General features: G+C 42.5%; 1 protein-coding gene across 4 annotated transcripts in view; it reads right to left on the bottom strand.

The window, feature by feature from the left end:
* Nucleotides 1-20,471, bottom strand: part of kcnn2 (potassium calcium-activated channel subfamily N member 2) — a 34,208-nt gene extending 13,737 nt beyond the window's left edge. For 2 of the 4 annotated variants that reach the window (XM_048259179.1, XM_048259182.1), the window contains exons 1-6: nucleotides 18,696-20,471; nucleotides 18,136-18,231; nucleotides 6,627-7,045; nucleotides 4,441-4,582; nucleotides 3,746-3,856; nucleotides 2,628-2,755 (exon numbers count right to left, since the gene is read on the bottom strand). In XM_048259179.1, coding sequence (XP_048115136.1) covers nucleotides 2,628-2,755; nucleotides 3,746-3,856; nucleotides 4,441-4,582; nucleotides 6,627-7,045; nucleotides 18,136-18,231; nucleotides 18,696-19,457 — 1,658 coding nt within the window. In that variant the 5' untranslated portion in view covers nucleotides 19,458-20,471. Of the gene's footprint in view, nucleotides 1-1,328; nucleotides 1,336-2,627; nucleotides 2,756-3,745; nucleotides 3,857-4,440; nucleotides 4,583-6,626; nucleotides 7,046-18,135; nucleotides 18,232-18,695 lie in introns of all 4 variants that reach the window. The other 2 variants (XM_048259183.1, XM_048259181.1) reach the window with 2 other exon arrangements.
* Nucleotides 20,472-20,705: the final 234 nt, after the last annotated feature.

Below are 20,705 nucleotides of genomic sequence, written 5' to 3'. Positions count from 1 at the left end.
ACCCACAATTCTCGCAAGGGCCTTAATTAAAATTTAAGAAATGTGCCAGAAAAGTTGAAAGAATTCATGTTACTTTTGTTTTAATGCAGGATTTTTTTTTCTGAAGAAGCTCTTTTTCTGAAAAAGTCTTTGTTCTCTTGCTAGCCTTTCATAAAGTTGGACAAGGAGAACTGGCCTCATGAAACCCTTCACAGCTTCCTTTGGGCGGCTTTCTTGGCCTATTCTTCATGTAAGATTCTGTGTAATGTTCCTTCAATAAATAAAAACAAAATTGTATTGGTCCTGACTTCTGGTGAATAAAATCTGGTGTGGATGTTTCAGAAGAGCAGATGTCATTATGAATGTGATTTATAAAGCTTTGTGAAGCCTCTGTGAATTATCCTAAAAACAGTCTGCTAGTCCGTACAGCTGCGTCTATTTTTAAATCTGTCAAATCAATCCTGTCAACTGTTCCTCATCCTAGTATGTGAAAATGGAATGCCGCTTTGAATCCTAAGTCAGAAACGAGATCGAAAAAAAAGAGAAAAATAGAGAGACAGACAGACAGAGCAAGACAGCTAGAAGGAAAAACATCTCCAGAGACCGCCAGACCAGACTAAAAAAATAGTCAAAGAAAGAGACAGAGAGTAGGAAAAGAGAGAGAGAGAGAGAGAGAGAGAGAGAGAGTTAGAGGGAAAATGCTTGAAATGTTTTTGAAGAGAGAAAAGGGTGTAAAATTGGCTCATTTCTGCAAATGGGACTGGGAAGAACTTGGTGACTGTCGTGGGGGACTCTGTCTGTGTGTGTGTGTGTGTGTGTTTATGTGTGTGTGTGTTTGTGTGTGTGTGTGTGTGTGTGTGTGAGTGAATGTGTGTGTGTGTGTGTGTGTGTGTGTGTGTGTGGGAGGGGTCCAGGGGGATATACACAGGACATCCATCATGCCCTCTTTAGCAGCCTGGCAAATGGAAATTATTCAGTAATGCCTTTCACATTCAAAAGCTGTTTTTGCTGCTCTGACACTGCATTTTTTTGTGTTAGATTACGATGGCCGTACAAGGACAGAATGAATTTCTCTGTTTGCGGCATGTTGATATTAGTATATATTCATGTCTGATGATTTTTCCATATCTTAAAGACACACTCCAGCAGTGTATTACATCTCTAAATCTCTGTACCTCTAAAGTACACATTCAAGAGTTTTATTCATGAAATCCACTTGTGGCGTAAAAATGGTTTTTCAACGTATCTCTGCACCTACTTCCTCATTTCGGGAATTGGGATCTATCTGACTCCACCCTCTCTCCACACGTTAGCTAGCTTGTCTGCATCTTCATGAAGAATCGCCCAACCCTCACCCTGGGCTGTGATTGGTCTAACATAGAATCCATGCAGAAATCCTTGCCAATGACATTACCGACATGTTAACAAGATTAAAAATGTGATTTTCACCGGAGGGTGTCTTTAAAACATACTAAATGTGACACCCGGCAAACCTAAACTTTAATTTGTGTTTTTTTTTTCATATCTCCATGTGTGCAGGCAGGATTGTAAATATTTATGTAACATGTTACTCAAAGTCCGCAATTACCGGGACAAAATGTGGTATACTTGGTTTAGCTTAAGTTTGCAAAATATGGATTTCTATTTCCTATTGTACATTAAACTACACTACAGAATATTTGATGCCAATCAATAATGAATACTACTGAATTTGGTCATACTTGTGAAATAATGGTATATCTACCATAGATTCTGTTAAGCTTAAGTAGGTGGGAGACATTAGGTAATAATGTGTGTGTGTGTGTGTGTGTGTGTGTGTGTGTGTGTGTGTGTGTGTGTGTGTGTGTGTGTGTGTTTTCCCTGTGCAACCCTTCTAAACAGCATCGTTACTATTGAGCAGGATCTACCCGAAACTCCTTCCGTCAACATTTTCCCACAAGGCCCAGAGTCAGCAGGACGGCAAGTGTAAATTCCCTGTAATGAGCTTCAGCAGACGGCTTGCTCCAGAGTTACAATGATCTGTCAGTTACGACTACATCAGTCAGTCAAGTCAGTCAGCCAACCACTGCTGACAACACACACACACACACACACACACACACACACACACACACACACACACATATACACACACACTGGGGATCAGATGTCTCAGACCTGAGACGCACTCTCAAATCTCACGACTCATTTTCGGGTCAAGGGCTTCTAAATGAACCCAGGTACTCATTTACTGCACAAGCAGAGAAGGGGGTTGTCACAGTATGCGGGGTCATATTCAACCTCTCCTAACCTGAGCTACAGGTGTCAAACAATTCAGAGCAGTCATACTCACCTCGAGCACTCACCTGAGAAACCGCAGCCATTTTTAAAATGCCGCCAATTCACACAAGCCATTAAAAGACTACACCTTAACACTCACTGAGGTCACCAGGGTTATAGTATCATCGCAACCCAAAACCAATCATCTGAAGCGACCAGTCATCATCAAGCTCTTGCCCTTTATCTCACACCTCACCATCCAATCAGGGAAGGTTAAGAGCTCAACTCTGGGGGAAGATCTAAAGTGTTAAAGTGCCTATGAATGTCTGGTCCAGGGCTTACAGTAGTGGTGGTGGTGGTGGGGGTGGGGGTGGAAAGAAGCTACCTACTGATGAATGGCTTGGAGAAATTTCCTCTGATGCTTTCTGACTCTGGCGTGATCCATCTTCCTCACCAGCTTGGTGTTCTTGTAGATGAGCCATGTCTCCCTGAGTACATTCGCAGCTGTGTTCTTCACCTGCGGAGAGAACCAAGAGCGGTGAGGTGACTGTTGACCCCCCCGTCCCATCTCACAGATCCTCATCCCATGTGTTTAGGAAAGAGAAACCAAATTTCTGCTTCATGAAGGTGTGATCCAGTTCTGGATAACCCCAAAGCTCGTCTGAAAGTTTGAAGGAAAATGGACCAGTAGTTTTTAAGTTGTATGAATGCACACACCCACACAGACAAGGACCTGTGAGCAGACAGACACACACACATACACACAGGACACCAAAAGCTTAGCGGTGGCACAATTACATTTCAACAAAAAAAAAAGAGACAGAAACTGGGCCAACGAGTTCTCAAAAGGTCACACAGTTTGTTCCTCTCAACAGAACAGCTCAATCTGAAGGCTCAATAAAGACCTCTTTCCTCTTAAAGAGATACAGTTCCTTCACTCTCCCGACAGAACCACCGCACTCCACACCGACGCTGGCTCATTATGTTTCATTCCACAGACGGTGACCTTTCTTTTACTACACCCACCGGTTGTGGTCAGGGTCGGATTAGGTTGCAGACTCATCCCTGGACTGGGCAGTGTGGGTGGATGGTAATGACACGGACTGTTCGGAGAGAGCTTTATGAAAAGAGTTTTAGTGTGTGCGTGTGTGTGTGTGTGTCCACAGCAGCAGTAACATGCTCAGCAGGACCACATGAGTGCCAGCTGGCAATGGATATAGTCTCCCCAGCTAATATATGAACCACCCTGAGCCTTTGTGCATCGTTTACCACCAAGGCCGCTCTTCATGGGAAGCCTATACTAAGGGCAGAGGTGGCGTTCGAGAGGCACAGTCCGCTCTTTGTTTATCAAAACATTTCGCTCAGGTGAACGAGGATAGCAGGCGAGGGCGTTTTGATTACGTGGGTGTCGTGTACTGTAGAATAATGCTGGAAAGCGCAAAATGAGACATCAATCAAGGAGGTGAAAGCTTGTGGGATTTTCTTTTTTTTTTTAAGAGAGACTTACTCTTTTTGTCAGCTGGGTGTCCATCATAAAGTTATGTACATGTTTTTCAGCTTTGGTAAGTTCCAGTTTTTTTGCAACCACTGCCACCACCAGAGCAGTGCATCCCGCCCCCTGGGTGGAACATGTCAGAGTTCATAATTAACATCTTCATCTTCTCGGCACAGCTATTTTACCACATATACACAACATCTCGGCTTCTTCTAAACTATGTGTTTCTATGTTATAACTTATGCCCTGAATACCAATGAAATAATGATATAACAACATCTATATCTTTCCTCATAATTATAGTCATTTGTGGTGCAGAATTAAATGAACAATTTAGCTCTTGTGTCATCTTGGAGCAGTTCAACTGAGACTAAGGACCCTAATTTAAATGGTGAGTAAAGTGCAAAGTGCAAAGTCAATCAACAAGAAAAGTTCTCCTGCAGCATGTGAGTGCATGACTCATTAATCTTTGCAGTTAAGGTCTTGCCCATGGTGTTAAATTAGGAAATTAATTTTGCCTAGTTATTAATTTAGCTTTAGTTAGACTTAAGACTTAGCACTTTGCCTATCATTAAAATTAGGGCCCTGAATCCAACTTCAACTAATAAAGATCATTGATAAAGGATATAAAAAATCCAAATCACAGTAAATGAGTTGCCTAATATTACGTTAACGACAAAACAGATATGATGACATAAAGACCTCACCATAATCCCAGTCAAGAGGCAGACTCCCTTTCCACAGTATGTGTTGGGAACCATATCCCCATAACCGATGGTTAGAAACGTGATTGAGATCAACCACATGGCTCCTAAGAAGTTGCTGGTTACGTCCAAGCTGTCATGGTATCTGACGGGGAGCAGAAAGGCAGGAGGAAAACATGAGTGATGGATTTATGCATTTTAATTGGCCAGTGAGAACCATGTTAGCATTGCGCCTGCATCTCCACTGCAAGTTTGCATGCCAGAAATGCCTAATGAGTGGACCAATATTTGGACAGCAAGCAAGCAATCCAAGCAATCTGACAGTGTGTGATTGCTCAAAAAACAAACATGACATCCCATATGAATCCCACTTAAAACTTGTGTGTGTAAATATTTGGATGAGACGAGAATGTGTCAAGTGCCCAATAACTTCCCATAATTTATGTTTATCATCAAATTAAAGCAAATTAAAGTTTGCGTTCATAGCTATGTGTAGAGGCTGAAAAGGACTGTGTGTTGAAACCTTTTAACTGTTAAAGATCCATTTTGATTATAACACTGTTGAGGATCCACATCAGAGTTATCCGTTTTGATTATAACACAGTTTAACAGATGAGAGGACTTTGAACCTGAATCTGCTTGCTTACACACACTGGCCCCCAAGCACTAACACACATGATTTTGTGCACTGTTTTATCACCTTGAAGTTGTCATTACAAAAATCTATGACTAAATCAATGTCATCATTTTTATAATAATAAAGAAATGTTTGATTGTGAAGTCTAAAAGAACAGATATCAATTGAGTTGCTGATACAGTGTGTTAATGATTAATTATATGTATTTTTATGGGCTTTTGTCCTGTTTAAATCGGTTCTCTGTCTGAGTCAAAATAACTTCTGAATGGTGATGTGAACTGTGAACAAACAATCAGACTATTTTGCATATAACCACAGTCTATTTCATTCATAGTGTTTGATGTCTATGTGTATATCAGATCACTGAATGGAGATGTTACAATATGCCATGTTTTTATTTCTGTGTCATAGTAATGGTTACTTAAGTTCAATAAATATCAGACTGACATCACCGGTGTCAAGACTTGTCTGAGTTAAAATGAGAGATGATGCCATACTGATGCAATATTCAAGCTTAGCCCTGTAAATGATGGAAGACTTTGTCAGTAAGGCACCTCTTGCTCCCTGCTCTTGCTGAATTTATCTCTAAGCTTAGCTTCTTTACTTTCTTATTTTGAGGTGCTCAGCCTCAGCTGTTTTCATCTCAAGTGTAAGGAAGATGCCTCTTTTATTTTTAGTGTACGTGCATGCAATCTTGGTTAACTGTTGAATGCACCCAATTTGATTCAAACCATCAGACCAAACGATTGTTTGGCAATTTCTTAAATACATCCTCATCTACCGTGAACTTTATATCGGTGTAATTAACACAAGAGAGTGTGTTAAAAACCTGACCCTGGGTTATAATTCAGCCATGTGAAGATCAAATTTCACATGATAGAAAAAAAATGCCACACAGTAAGTCTGATGTAAATGAACACCAACATGACATGATGCTCTTCGACACGTGTTAGCTTATCATTAGCAAACAGTGGCATGTTGGTGGGAGATGGCAAACACCAGCAGCCCCTCATTCCGCAATACCTCTTCCAACTACCAACAACAATTTCATTTTGGCACTCACCATCCCTTTCTGCTTAACTCAACCTCTTCCATCACATCCTCAGAAAAACTTAAAAAATGTAAGTCCCTCCCAGTTACCAATCGCACTCTGCTATAATCATATTTGGGTAAATCTATGCCATTTCGTATTCCCTCTGGTGGCTGCTTTCCACAGTCACTGACACTACCAAATAAAAACCCTCCCAAGTTTCAACTGAACTATGGTCACGACTCTTGCCCTCCATCCCAACTTCCACTCCCCAACATGCCCCCAACTCAGCTATGCTCACCATCCTCCGTTATCACATCCCTATTTCCAACTCTCCATTTAAATCATCACTTGTAGCACTGTCAGCACCCCGCCAACTATTCCTTCATTCCCCCCACACCCTTTCCTCCTCTCCACCCTCACTTTTAACTCTCAACTTCACTCAACTCAACCCGAATGTTTCTCAGAGCACCATTTAGGGCCTTCCACCCCATCGCCCCCCTGCCCTTCCCTCAGCACCACCTTTCACAGGCGCGCACTGTCCATGCAGCGATGATCCACAGCGAGATGGTGAAGACAAGCAGCACGGTGCCGGGGCAGATGGTCATGAGCGTCTTCATGACGAAGCGCGTGTTGAAGTTGATCTTGTTGAGCGCGCCGATGCTGCGCGACGAGGCGTCCGTGAACAGCTTGCTGTGCAGCAGCATGACGCGCGCGATCAGGTACAGACGCAGGAACATGGGGATGGACAGGATGATGTCCACGTCGGCGTTGGCCTTGGACGGCGCGTAGGAGAAGGCCAGGCGCGCTGTCCAGGTGAAGGTGTAGTTGCCGGGGATGGGGTGGATGGCGCACACCAGGATCTCCAGACAGATGAAGAAGATGCGCTCGTACGTCATGGCTATCCGCCAGTCATCAGCGGCATTGTCCACCATGAACAACTGAGGGGGACATAATAAAATATGTTAAACAACAGTTTGTTTTTTTTTGTTCTGCTTTCATTCTTTAAGAGGAATGGTGTTAAATTCATAAGCCATAATACAACCTCTAAATCTAGTTGTACATCCTGACCAAGTATTCATGTACTGTAGCTGTTGTTACCACTTGGTGTATCAAATTCTGTTAGAGTAATTACACAGTAGTTTAAATAGTGGGTGAACATAGCAGGTATGGACAAATGTTTGATTGTTGGACAAATAGTACATGTGGACAAATGTTTGACAAATGTTGATCTTAGAGAAACAACTCTAAAGAGCATTGAACAAAGTTAATGTCTTTGACTTAGTTTTGTTATTACTATGTGTACTTGTGTTGTTGCTCTTTGCTACTCTGTATATTCCACACTACCAAATACAACAGAGACACTGTAGCAAGGCTGTAAAGGCCCTAGAATATCAATATACAAAGACGGCAGAATATCAAGTGAGGCCAAGTGTTTTTGTTTTGTTTTGTCTTTGTAACTTAGAACAGCATAACACTGATGCGGCATTACAATGGGAATTTAATCCTCAAGTTCTGGATGCAAGGTTTGTGTTGATATGCGTGTTGTTTTCGCGCTTGTTGTTTAATTTTCATATTTAGGCAGGAGAGAGCTGTACTCTAGAGTAGTGTATTTCACCCCACGGCCTTATCTCTCCTCTCCACGTCTGCACCTACCCCAACCCTGCCCCCACACACGCGCCGCCATGCTGTCATCTCCATCCCCACTGTTTGCCTAACCCATGATGCCTTGCTCTGTGTCTGCTGCTGCAAAAAACATATCTATCAGACACTTACTATAGGTCCCTGTGTACTGATAGCCAACAGTCGACAACATCTTCCCCAATATGTCTCCTCTTTTTCTAACAGGTCGTGTTAGTGATTATATGTCTCCTCTCCTCCTTCTTCTTTCATTTTCACCCTCCATTTCCTTTCTTCCTTCTCTCAGTCCTCTTTCCCCCTCCCATCCCTCAACCTTTTCCCCCCATATCTCTCTCTTCTCTTCTCCTCCCCCTCTCTTCCCCTCTTGCCTCTTTCTGGCTTCATAAATATCCTACCCCTGTGGTAGGCGTGCGTGGAGCTCTTGCCCTGGCGTGCGCTTGTCAAATCAGTCCCCCATCGCTGACACACGGCTGCCGATATCTCCCCGCGAAGCCACAGTTCTGCCTCCCAGCCCTCTCCATCACCTCAAGGTCCAGCGGCCTGTCACCGTCGCTGGCAGATATTTCACCCAAACGGTGCAGTCAGCACATTTGCCAGGGACTCGCTTTCTCTTTCTCTCTCTACCTCTCATCTCTGTGTTCAGTTCCCTCACTCTTCTTTGTTTTTTTCATCTCTCTCGCTCTCTCTTTCTTTCTCTCTCTCTCTCTCTCTCTCTCTCTTTGCCTCCCCCCTCACATCCCTTTTTTAAAGTCTTTAGCCAACATGACCGAAGGGAATGGATAGGGATGAGATAAGAGGGAGGGAAAAAAGCCAGACTGACAAAAGCCCTGCTTAACAACATTTTCCATGGTCTTTCCACTATGTTGTCTTGCTTTGATAGAGAAAAAGACAGAGAGAGAGAGAGAGAGAGAGAGAGAGAGAGAGAGAGAGAGAGAGAGACGCATTCTGCGCCTGTTCAGTGGACCTGTTTATTGCTTTGGTGTTTTTTTGTGCATGTATTATTTTTCAGTTATTGTGTCCTCTCTCTGTGTTGGAGAGCAGCATGGTACAGCGTTAAGTCTGCAATTCAAGTACCCCACACACACACACACACACACACACTTTCCAAGGACCCCTGCCTGGCTGGGCCGCCTGTGCCAGTGGCATGGACAATTAACCAATAAACACGGACAGCCAGAGTCAAAAACCCATCCGATTTCTGCCAGACACCTCACTGTATCTATCAAATGCACACAGATGTTTAAATAATTAAGATGGCTTAATGGCCATAAAGGAAGAAGTGGGAAACTTGGCGGTAAATAAATGAAATCCCAAATTATAAATTGACGCCTTGCCAACTCGGCCCCCTCTCATTCTGTCCGCCTCCGAACTTCTCATTAGAATGGGAAAAAAAGTCTGTTCCATTCCTGGAAGCAAAATGGGATCAATGACCTAGATCATATATTTAGCAATAATACATTAGAAAAGCTTGAATCATTCAAATGGGAATATATTCTCTGCTGTCAAAGCCTTTTAACCAGGCGGCATCTCACCAGAGTCAAGGGCACTCAGAGCATAACTCACACAACAGAGCAGCCTGCAACAACTCACAGCCTGGTTGATTGTGAAAGTGACTAGTTATTGCAAAAGCTATCCAGGACACACGCACACACACACACGCACACACACACACACACACACACACACACACACACACCTTATGTTCAGAACCATAAACATAAACTTAAAAACTCCTGCTGACAGGCCTATAGGCACAGCAAAAATTAAGGACATGGATACACACAAAAAAAACATGCACAAAGAAATAGAGAGAGAGAGAGAGAAAGAAAGAGACAGAGAAATACAGAGCGACTAACAAGAATAACAAGGAAGTAAATAATTTACATAACAAAGGCAAAGCAAAATAAAAACGGAAACAAAAAAACACATCTGTAGCCACCGCGACACAGCGACAGCTTGTCCTTGAAAGACAGGGGGGACGAGACATATAGATTTCCAGATCAGGCTAGACAGATAATGCCCAACACTAGACAGATAGATTTCCAGATCATCTACGAGACAGCAGGCTCCTTGAAAGCTCCCTGACATCTGTGAGAGACACGGGCGTAACATTAACCTGCCTGTCTGTTAGTATAGCCTGGCTTGTTCAACTTTCCAAGCCGTTGTAACTTAGACAGGGAAATACAAGCTGTTATTCCACAACAGTGACACATGGTATCTTACTCAAAGCTTAGCAGTAACAAAAAACAACGCCAAAGAGACTGCATGGTCTGCTCAAGGGCCGATAAGACAAGGAGACAGAGAACGCTCACCCTGTCCTACTGAGAGCAATCCTTCTCACAAAAACAGGCACTTAGAGAAAAAAGAAAATAGAAATAATAATAATAATAAAACAAATGTTGCAGCTTAAAAACAAGGTAATTAAACATTTAGAATGGGTTACGTAAGGAAAGCCTACTTGGTGGGTAAAAGCAATTATGTTAATGGACAACCTGCAATACAATACTCAAGAGCTTGTCACCTCTTCTCTCTCACACACACACACACACACACACACACAAGGAGGCCGAATCGAGATGTTGAGACTGTGGTTATGGAAAAAAGACCATACAAAGGGACACATGGATCAGAAATGGTATATAGGAGACTCTCTGTCAGAGGCTAATGTTGTCTGTTCTGTATTCTTCTTTTCTCGTGTGTGATTTATAGGGTGACACTTGATTGACAGACACACAGACATACAAGGCAACATGAGACACTCTTCTGAGGACGTTATCATGTCCTCAGCTGTGTTCCAATTGTCTTGGCTCCCCTTCGCTGTCGCGGTAGCTTGCGTCGTGTTGGGGGCTGGGGGGTTGGGGATTGGGGAAAGTGGAACAGTTCCAAGCAAGCCAGATGGGACGAAGCTAAAACATCCAAGGGATGATACAAATTTGAGATGTGTGTCTGTGTGCAGCACAGCCCATTTGTGTGGGAGGGTTCCAATCAATACAGAAAGAGAGTTGGCCTAAATAATAGAGGCAAATAAGTGACCTTATACAACAGGAAAAAGGGTAAAAGGCCTTAATGATCCGTGACCGTGGTTCTGGTGAGAGGTTGGTATATGAGCTCAAGCAGCCAATCAGTGTACACTCTTTCTCTTCTATACTCCTGAAGCAATGTGTTGATTGACAGGAAGTGTTTATATTCTGATAGACAGGAGTTGTTTTGGTCCTAGCTACTAGGCTTATTTCACCATTTACAAAACACCCCCCCACACACACCACCACCACCACACACACACACACACAAACCAAACAGATAGGACCACAAGGAGTAATTCACTGAATTTCACAAAAGAGTGTATTGGATTATTGGATTAGGACTGACATATTGACCCTTTAATGACTGACACCAACCAGAGACTAATCAGTTCAGGGGCCACATTTTGGAGAACCAAAACCGTGAGTCCGCCTGGATGGATGGATGCATCTTGTCTCAGATACATCCTCAGGGTAAACATGTACCCTCTCCTCCCCCAGACCAGTTCTCTGTGTGAGTGTCAGGGGCTGATCATCACTCGCGCAGACAACAGCACAGGACAGCGCAAGGCTGCCCCGAGTTTGGGGGATCTGTCTGTCCAGGAGGCGGTGGCCAGCCCAGGGGGTTGGTTACTGGTTTTCGTTTGGGTTTCAATACAACTAATGGAGAGCAGCTCAATATTTAATCTGTGTAATGCGAAGATGGGAAACATATATCTTGTCACTGAGGAAAGAAATCGCTCAATCTCATTAGTAAATTAGGTTGAGAGGTTCAGCGCAATTAGAAATTAATGCAATGGTTTATTTATGCTATCAAAGCGGGCTCCTAAGAGGCCACTTTGCTGAGTAAACGACCCTGACGTGGGTTACGTCTGCTTTCATAGAACATAGAACCAGGAAAAGGAACCTGGTTGGCTCCCACTTATATTTGAGATGCACAGAGATGGTGCAGAATGGATTCACATACTGCAAGTTAAAAAAATGTTTATGTGTTTATGGGGTAAAAAAAAAGGGTGTGTGTTGGGTTAAGAAGTGTCGTTTTCTGGGCGAGAGGGATCTTTTGCCCAAGGGATAAGATGGAGGTTATCAGCAAGGAGTGGACATGCGAGACTCTCCTGTGTTCTCAGGTGGAGGTGGCTTTTCACCCGAAGCAGACGGAAGAGCATCCCCTGTGGTCACGACTCAAGTACAACCACACAAGCACACACAAACACACACACACACACACACACACACACACACACACAAACACACTGGAAAGTCTATCTCTGCCCTGGGGCGTGTGTGGTACGTGGTTTGTCTAACACTGTGCATGTGTTTGTGCATGTACTGTCTGTGTGTGTGAGTGTGTGTGTCTGTATGGTGGAGCATCTCTCAGTCGACAAAGACTTCAGGCTGACAGCTCGTACGACAAAACAATCCCTTATCGAAAGATGATAGATGCTCAGGTGCCTGGGTTTTCTAACCTCCAAATAAAAGAATAACAGCTATCTCTGCTTGTGGATATACGAGTGAAAGGGCAGATAAGTAGGGAAACTGGAAAGAGATTTGTGCACAAGGCAAGTCAATCCAGCTTTTTCACTAGCACAGAAGAGTTAACAAATCCACACTTAAGTTACCTAATTATAGTCTTTGTAAGAACTACAATTCCAATCCTGCCTTACAACAAAGAGGTAGATTGTTGTGTCATCTGATTTGCAGCTAAACTGAAACAGCACACACATGACAAATATCAGTTGCTGTTCACACTATGATCACTAGCAGGGAAATGGAATTTACAGCATCACCATGGCAGGTACATGCTCGTTCAACCGTGACACTGCTGCACATCAAAGGCTTGGTGAATTAACAAGGGACAGTTGGCTCTTAACATGGTTCCCTTTGATATTAATGTGCCATCATAATGCTGCATTAGGGGTCACTGGGCTATTTTTAATCAGCGAGATTTATAGGATGGCCACACCGGCATGCCGACAATCAAGCGACCCCACTTCATTACCGGCACATAAATTCGTATCTTCTCCCAGGCGGGTATCAGCTGGGAGTCATGTTCAGAGCATAAACAATAAGTTTGCTCTCTTGGTGGTGGACCGTGTGCTATGTTACCAGAGGGTTTTGTTTCCAGAGAAAATAAAAAAAAAACTGAATGAATAATAAGAGGCCACATCTCCTCATAGAGGACTGCGAGAAGGAAACAGCAGAAGGAAAAATAAAACGAGAGTAAAAGGTTGCCCGACTTCCGAACAGGGAAAAAAAGATTGTAAATGTAAAATGAACCATGTTGTAACACTATCCAAGAGAAGCACTCCAGTGTTTACCGGTAGATTGGACACGCAGTTGCTGTCGCCCCTTATGCTAATAATTTGTTTTGGGTGTAACATGAGGGGTTGTTGAACCTGTTTTCAGCTTTTCTGCATAAATATAAACCCAACGCCCCCCACCACACACACACACACACACACACACCGCCACAACCTCCTCATCGACAGGAGAGCTTGTGAGGGGAAGAGGAGGGCCGACGCGCTAAACAGGAAGCACGCTTTATCAGTTGCATCCAGTTTGTTAAATTAAAGATTTACAAAGGGGGAAAGCGAGAGGCTTGGACCCGGTCTGCAGCACACGTGCCAGCAGTGGTCACACTTTTCAGCAGAGAGGTACTCTGCCAGACAGGGCCATTGACCGGGGAGAGATGAGCACGACACTCCCCGGGTGTGTGTGTGTGTGTGTGTGTGTGTGTGTGTGTGTGTGTGTGTGTGTTACAAAATATGCCAGCCATCAGCACACATTTAGAGCTAATAGCGGTCACAGTTGTTGACACAGAGCCGCCTCTTTTGTCATCCAGGTTCACTGTTGAGTGGAGCCCATTGTGGACGGGTGTGTGTGGTCCAGAGAGACATGGATGTGGATCACTGATTGAAAGTACATGGAGCTATATGAGTGCATGCAAGTAGGAGCCAAGAAAGTTGAAATAGATTTGAACTGAAAATTGCAAAATAAAACATGGAAAGACAGCGTTTTATTAAAAACGATTTGGAAATGAGAACAGCCATCACATATCTGGACTGGGCAAACAGGGTTGAGGTAGGCGTTCTTCTATGTGGATCGACTCTCTCTATTTGGACCAGCACTTTCTATGTGGAACATGGGAAAAGTTTTTCTCTGTCTGTGTCTATTACATACATCCGGTTCTGTAGTCAACAACACAGGCATGCAATCTATTTTCCTGAAAGTCAACATCTCAGAGTGTGTGGGTAATATCATCCTCCTTCACTGACATCAATGTAACTCACAGAACTACTGTGTAAAGTAAACTCAGTATCCACCCCACCTGAGTGATATATTGACTTTGGAAAAGTGTAGTCAACTCCACTGATGGAAAATATAAAACAGATTATCTCAAGAGACTGTATGCATATAAATGACTCAAAATATATGGAAAGAAGCAACTTCAATGAGACCCGACTACATGGGCAGCTGGATCGCGAGTTAAGTTCATTTCCACCGGAGTGCTGAGATGAATTTTAAAGAACTTCGAGGCTTCCCCACTATCTTTGTGTCCTCCTCTATCTGCTATTAGTTTAAGTGAGGGTAAGATAATAATTAAGACCTCATATATCCTTCAATATATACCAATTTGTACAATTACGTTGGCTACTCTTTTTGGCTGTATTCTTCATCTGTAAAATCCAGGTATTTAATGCCAAAATACTTTCCCAAGTCAATATAAAATGCTGGCAATATTTTCAAATGGCTAACGACCTCCTAAAAATACTTTTGGTTCCTACCCGAACACAGAAAGTTGCTAAGTCGGTAATCGCCTATAGAGGGCCGCTCAGACAATTGCAGAAGTGCCGTTCATCATGTTATGAGGTTAAGTCCCATCAAAATTATTTTGGAAATGTTATGTTAAGGTAAAAAGAACTCTTAAGGGTGCCTTTAAATTGGCAATGATACAAAATTACAATCAAAATATAAAAAAGTCACGTCAGCACAAAAACCCAATTAATTTCAATTTACTGCAAAAAGTACTTTGTCAATGTTCACAGGTCAAACATAAACAAAGATTTATAAATAAAAATGTACCACACTATCCATTGGATGTGTAATGTCAACCAAATAGCTCACAGGTAAAAATGTAATGTAAATGGGTTTCTTTCCCAACAAGAAATTTGGGAGATTCATGCATATATTTTCAGTAGACAGGATGTAAGAAAAGGGGTCAGGGATGGCCAAGGGGGTTCCAGAAAAGCAATGGTAAAAAAAAAACATTCTGTGGCAAAAAAGTTGTACTGTAGTTACAATAGTTAAACAAAACCAAATGGGCAAAGATATTTAACTAGATCACATTATGAACTTACAGCACGACAAATGTACATAATCTACTAGTTTAATCACATGGGTCACTACTCCCCAACCCTGCAGTTAAAGAAATAAAAATGTGCCATATCTGTTGTTGACAAAGACTAATTTGTATGTATTTCAGCGTATATTTTATTTGGACTAATGCTTCAACAACTGAGGATTTTAATTAGCTTTTAGTCATCCTATTCCTAAATAGCACACTATACCACTCTGATTTGAAGAAGAGATAAACACAACATAAAAATGTGAAAAACAGCATAAAATCATGAAAAAATTCTAACCAAGAAAAAGTCCTTTTCAAACTAACTGACATCACGTGAAAGACACACGAGACACTCATCTTCAGAGAAGAGGTATGAATTTAATTGTGTTTAATTGTGTGGAAGTATACTATGTGCACTATATTTTTTCCTCCAAAACATAATGCTGCTAAGCTTTTAACACCTAACAAGACTTTTAATACATCCGTTTCTGTAATGTAAGTCACACTGGATTTTAAACTGCCTCAAACACAGAGAAAATAGTTTAAACTTCACAACAATGTCTTTATCCCCATTCCACAACATGTAAGTGTTTTGCAAGTCTACACCCAGACCAGTAATGAAAATGACAAGCAGTTCCAAGTCACCCTCTCTACAGTTGACTGTGCAATCAGAGTGGCCACCAGCCCCATAATCTCTAAAAGTCAGCATTGAGAGATAACTAAGACAGTTACTTAAATGTCTGGACAGTAATCTTAATCAAATGTTAATATCAGATTACTGCTAACCTCACAATGTCAACCAAACGGCTATCTTATTCTATGTAGATTTAAGCAGCAAAGGCACACATGCAATTCACCATAATTTGGATTTTCACAGTGAAACTAGAAAATGTAATTTCGAGGAAATTACCAGTGCATGAAAATATAAAATACTGTATATTAACATAAAATGCCAAACAAACTTTAATTTGGAAACAGTTGGCAGGAGTCAAAGTTGATAACAACTGACAGTTGAAATGGCTGAACAGTTAAATAGTTGAGTAGTTTAAATAGTTAAATTATTTAATAGTGAATTATTGTAGTGAGGACATGTATTTTGAAACAGTTGTGGGCAGAGGAAATAGTAGTCTTAAGAGAGCCAGATTGTATGCTTAAAGCCTGAGACAGAGTATATAGTTTAAAAGTTGAATGTAGATAGTGTAATGGATGTTGATAGACAGAAAGTTGAATGGATGTTGATAGGCAGATTGTTTAATGGATGTTGATGTATAGTTTAATGGGTGGATGAGTGAATGGTTTGAAGAGGATGAATGGATAGAAAGTTGGATGGAATGTGCCTTATATCCTTGTAGAATGGAGAGACAGAGAGAGTTGGCCTAGTTAAGCAGAAAGCAGTTGATACAGGTGCAATCAGTTTAACTGGCCCTTTGATGGGTCCTAGTAGTGAGCAGCTGGAAGTTGATACAGGTGCAAATCAAGTTAATTAGTCTATTGTGATGTCATAGTGCTAATGCAAAGTCTATGAGGAAAATAAGCTTGTTTTTTATTAATATCTCAAAAAGTATCAAGTTTACAAAAGTGAAAAATACATTCCCCACGTGTCCTTTTCAAGACCTATGTTACAAAGTTTGAACGAAGTTTCTACGTTAAACGGTTAAGGCTGAATTAGACGCAGAAATTTGGTGGGAAGAAGAAGAAGAAGAAGAAGAAGAAGAAGAAGAAGAAGAAGAAGAAGAAGAAGAAGAAGAAGAAGAAGAAGAAGAAGAAGAAGAAGAAGAAGAAGAAGTAGTAGTAGAAGAAGAAGAAGAAGAAGAAGAAGAAGAAGAAGAAGAAGACTTCGGATAACAGAACAGTGCATTTTCATGCACTGTAATGAGCAATGCAAAAACAAACCTAGTTTCCTTGCAAAGGGTAGTACTAGCCTCGGGGAATGGGGCTCTGGTTAAGAAAATTTGCAAAGGCCCTACAAAATGGTCCGGTGTTGCCCAGTTTTCTCAGTTAAGGAAATGCGGTCTGAACACAAGCACCTTTTCAATTTAGTGATGTATGTCACCACTGTTCAGATGAATGCCATTCAGGAACATTTGTTATCTTAATTAAATGGTACTACAACAGAGACATAACTGCTGAATTGCACTATTACACACACTCTATTTCTCCCCCCATCTCTCTCGCACTCATTCACACACACATACACACACACACACACACACACACAGACACACAGACACACACACACACACACACACACAAGCACACACAGACACGCAAATAATGCAACAATGCTTTGACGCAAGGTCATAAAATTGAGCTTTGTCCAAGTGTTTGGACCATTCTGGCTACGACGACAGTCCAGTAGTCCAGTTCAGCCTCAGACCAAGGCACGCTACCACAGAAGAATCGCAAGCTCACTGTCCCTGCGCACCACACAAAGCTGCTGAACTAGTCTCAGAGGTAAACATTGATTTATTTTGCTCTGCTGAATTTTATGTGCACGTTCTTTGAATCTGAGCTATTATGTGGCAATTTTACTGGCAACACACATGCTTTTTGCTGCCTTATAGTGTTGACACACTGTCTATCAGTCTCAAAGTGTGCCTCTGACCAAGAAATGCAACATGGGCAAAAAGATAAATATATGACATTATGTAACAAACAAATAGTTACAATATACCAAACAGACATCGCTGCATAAACATAAATTTACAGGCAAAATGAACTCCATATTAAGTATAGTAAAGTTAGCTTTTGGCAAGGGATTCCACATGTCATCACACTAATTAGCTTCCTTCAACATGGATAGGAGCATGCACCTGGGGTAAAACCACTCATCAGCCTCATGTGAGAGTATTCTTCTCTCTACCTTCTCTTCCCAGTGCAGTGGGTATCATAGTAGCCTACATGCATGCTCCTCGCCCCAAGACCAGAAAGCACAACTTTTTATGTAAGACTGAAAGTCACAAAATAATGGCACACATCAACACTAACCAAAGAGAACAATTGTGAGTTATAATGACTGATTTACCTGGATTTCCCTGGCGTGATATATGATAATCAAACCCAGAAGAATGATGGTTGAAAGGCTGATCAGGCATTTTAGAGCTAATGAATACAAGGACTCCTGAAAGAGAAGAGCACACTTACATACCTTTACAATACAGGTCATTTTTAATTCTTTACTGCTATTTGCATGCAAGGTTTAGTTGAAATAGGTCTAAATCAAAATAAATATACTGTAGGCTACAGTTTGGTACTATGTTCTCATGTCCTAAAAAGTAAACAATAAAGAAATCGTATTGCTTTAAATCAGATAGGCTACATTTATCTTACAGCAACATTTCGTGTGTCATCTGTGGGCTATCATTTTACACGAACACCTGTACAGGTGTGCCTGATGACAGTGGCCATTAGGAGAATCGCTTCCTAAAACAGCTTAAATGTGCCTGACGATGGGCTTAAGGATGACCTTGTTCACAGTGCTTTTATGCACTTCACAAACTTGTGCTTTCCGTCTGCTGTCAACCTAAGCGCTAATGTATTCTGACCTAGATGAGGAGCTGCACAGCTCGGGATTGAGTTACGCACCTTTCCATATGCACCCCACGACAGTTCCGTCTCTATGACCATAACAACGATCCCAAACATCCCAAAGATCAGTGCATAGTCGCTTAACCGTTTTCTCTTTTCAAATAAGGCCCTTCTGTGTCCAAGCTTTTGCCCAATGTTCTGGTTCTTCTTTTTGCCCGATTTGTTGCCACTGTGGCTACATCCACCCCCTCCATCCCCCGATGCGTAAGGCATAAGAGTGGTCGAGTTGTTCTCCGGTTTAGAGGCTAGAGTGTCCGACGCATCCGCAGTGGAGATAGGCTGCAGCGGCTGGGACTCCGAATCAAACTCGTGTACGTTTCTGCGGGACGAGCTCAAGTTGCTCAACGGCCGCATTACGCCGCCGTTGTATCTGCAGCTGCTCATGGCTATTTGCTTATAAGAGTTACTCTCTCTGCGGCTGCTGGCCGGGCTGCCCCGCTGCCGACTGTGGCACTGCTGATGGTGGTGATGATGATGTCTGGATGAACTACCATGACTAGAGGGCGTGAACTCGCAAGCGCTTAACTGACAGCCTTGTCTCAAAGACGATACGGACGGTGTCCTTAAAGTTCCGTGAGGGGTAGGCGACGTCCCGTGAGAAATTAGGCTTTTCCGTGCATCGTAGTTATTGCAGGTGCAACCCCGGTCCTGCTGGCTGATGGAGCGTTCTTGGCGTCCGCAGTAGTGCTGGTACTTACAGTGTTGGAGCTGCTGCTGCTCCGGATAGAAATCGTTCTGCAACTGCAATGGGCTTTCCATATCAGTGCTGCCGTTTAAAGCAGCAGGCGGGCAACACCGAGCATCTAGAGAGGGGGCGTTGTGGTAGGTGCGTGAGGAGAGCGACAGGGTTAAGATAGACCCTTATCGGCTCCTGTAGAATTGAAGCCAGGTAAGCGATTGGATGTGCGCTCCAAAACAACTGGCCTGACGTCACCTTAGGCAGGTTGTTACATGTGTTTAAATATTAATTAATCTCCTTAAAATTACCAGTTAAAAATCAATCGTCATCAGCGCTGCACTTTTGAATTAACTAGTGAAAATACCTGGGGAAAACTACAGCTAGCCCACGTTGTCAACTGTGATGCTGTGTGAACTAATTCCTGGAAGTATGGCACTTGAATGGTTCCATTCATATTTTTTACGTAAATGGAGGACGGGTGCATCATGCAAATAATAACGTTTTTTGTAGCAAAGTAACCTTGATTATTTGTGTGCTCTGGTCGACCATCGAAAAAGAGAGCCTTTAAAAGACACATCTTCCCCCATTTTACGAAGGTTACTGAAACCATTTAGGCCTATGGAATATAATTTTTACCACATTCTTGCATGCTGCTAAACGCTGGCTGTGTAAATAGTTAAATCTCTGTCCTTAATTGTTTATTGTAGATTATTTCAATAGGGTTGTAGTAGCCTAGACTAGTCTTCACATTTGGGAAAGCGAACTTCGACTAGATAATCAAGAAATGACACAATAACGACGACTTTGACTCCACTAGTTAAAACAGACGCGGTAGTCTTTATCTGATAAGGCTCCACTAACTCTTGTAGGTGATGGCGCGTCCACATCCTCCTTCCGGCGAAATTCTGAATTTGAATGAGTGTCTCCAGCTACTTTGTCTTCAACAATAAAGGTATATTTAGGAGGTTGATATTAGCATAGACAGACGGTCTGTGTATCCTACAGACTGTGCTGGAGGCAGTGCGCCGCCGCCGCCGCAGCAGCTACCGCAGTCGCAGCGCGTCACCGCGGGACATGAATGAGAAACGCGCCGCGTCAGCACCATCGGAAAATCCTTTGTTACGCCATGACTCATGCCAATTTGCTTCCTCAGAAGGATCAAGGACAAATCTTGTAGCAGCCCTCTTAACAGCTATAGTAAATCAAAATGGACACTTGGACACACCGCGCACCACTGTGCAACACACCACTCTCTCCACCTTCCTCCCTCATCCCATTAGAAGAGAGCGCGAACCTCACCACTGATAAACTGAGCAGAGAAAGCTAGA

The sequence above is a fragment of the Alosa alosa genome, chromosome 12, assembly GCF_017589495.1.
Source record: "Alosa alosa isolate M-15738 ecotype Scorff River chromosome 12, AALO_Geno_1.1, whole genome shotgun sequence".
In the NCBI taxonomy this organism is placed as follows: Eukaryota; Metazoa; Chordata; class Actinopteri; order Clupeiformes; family Clupeidae; genus Alosa; species Alosa alosa.
Note: the sequence above shows the minus strand (reverse complement) of the source record. Positions and strands in the feature narration are given on the sequence as shown.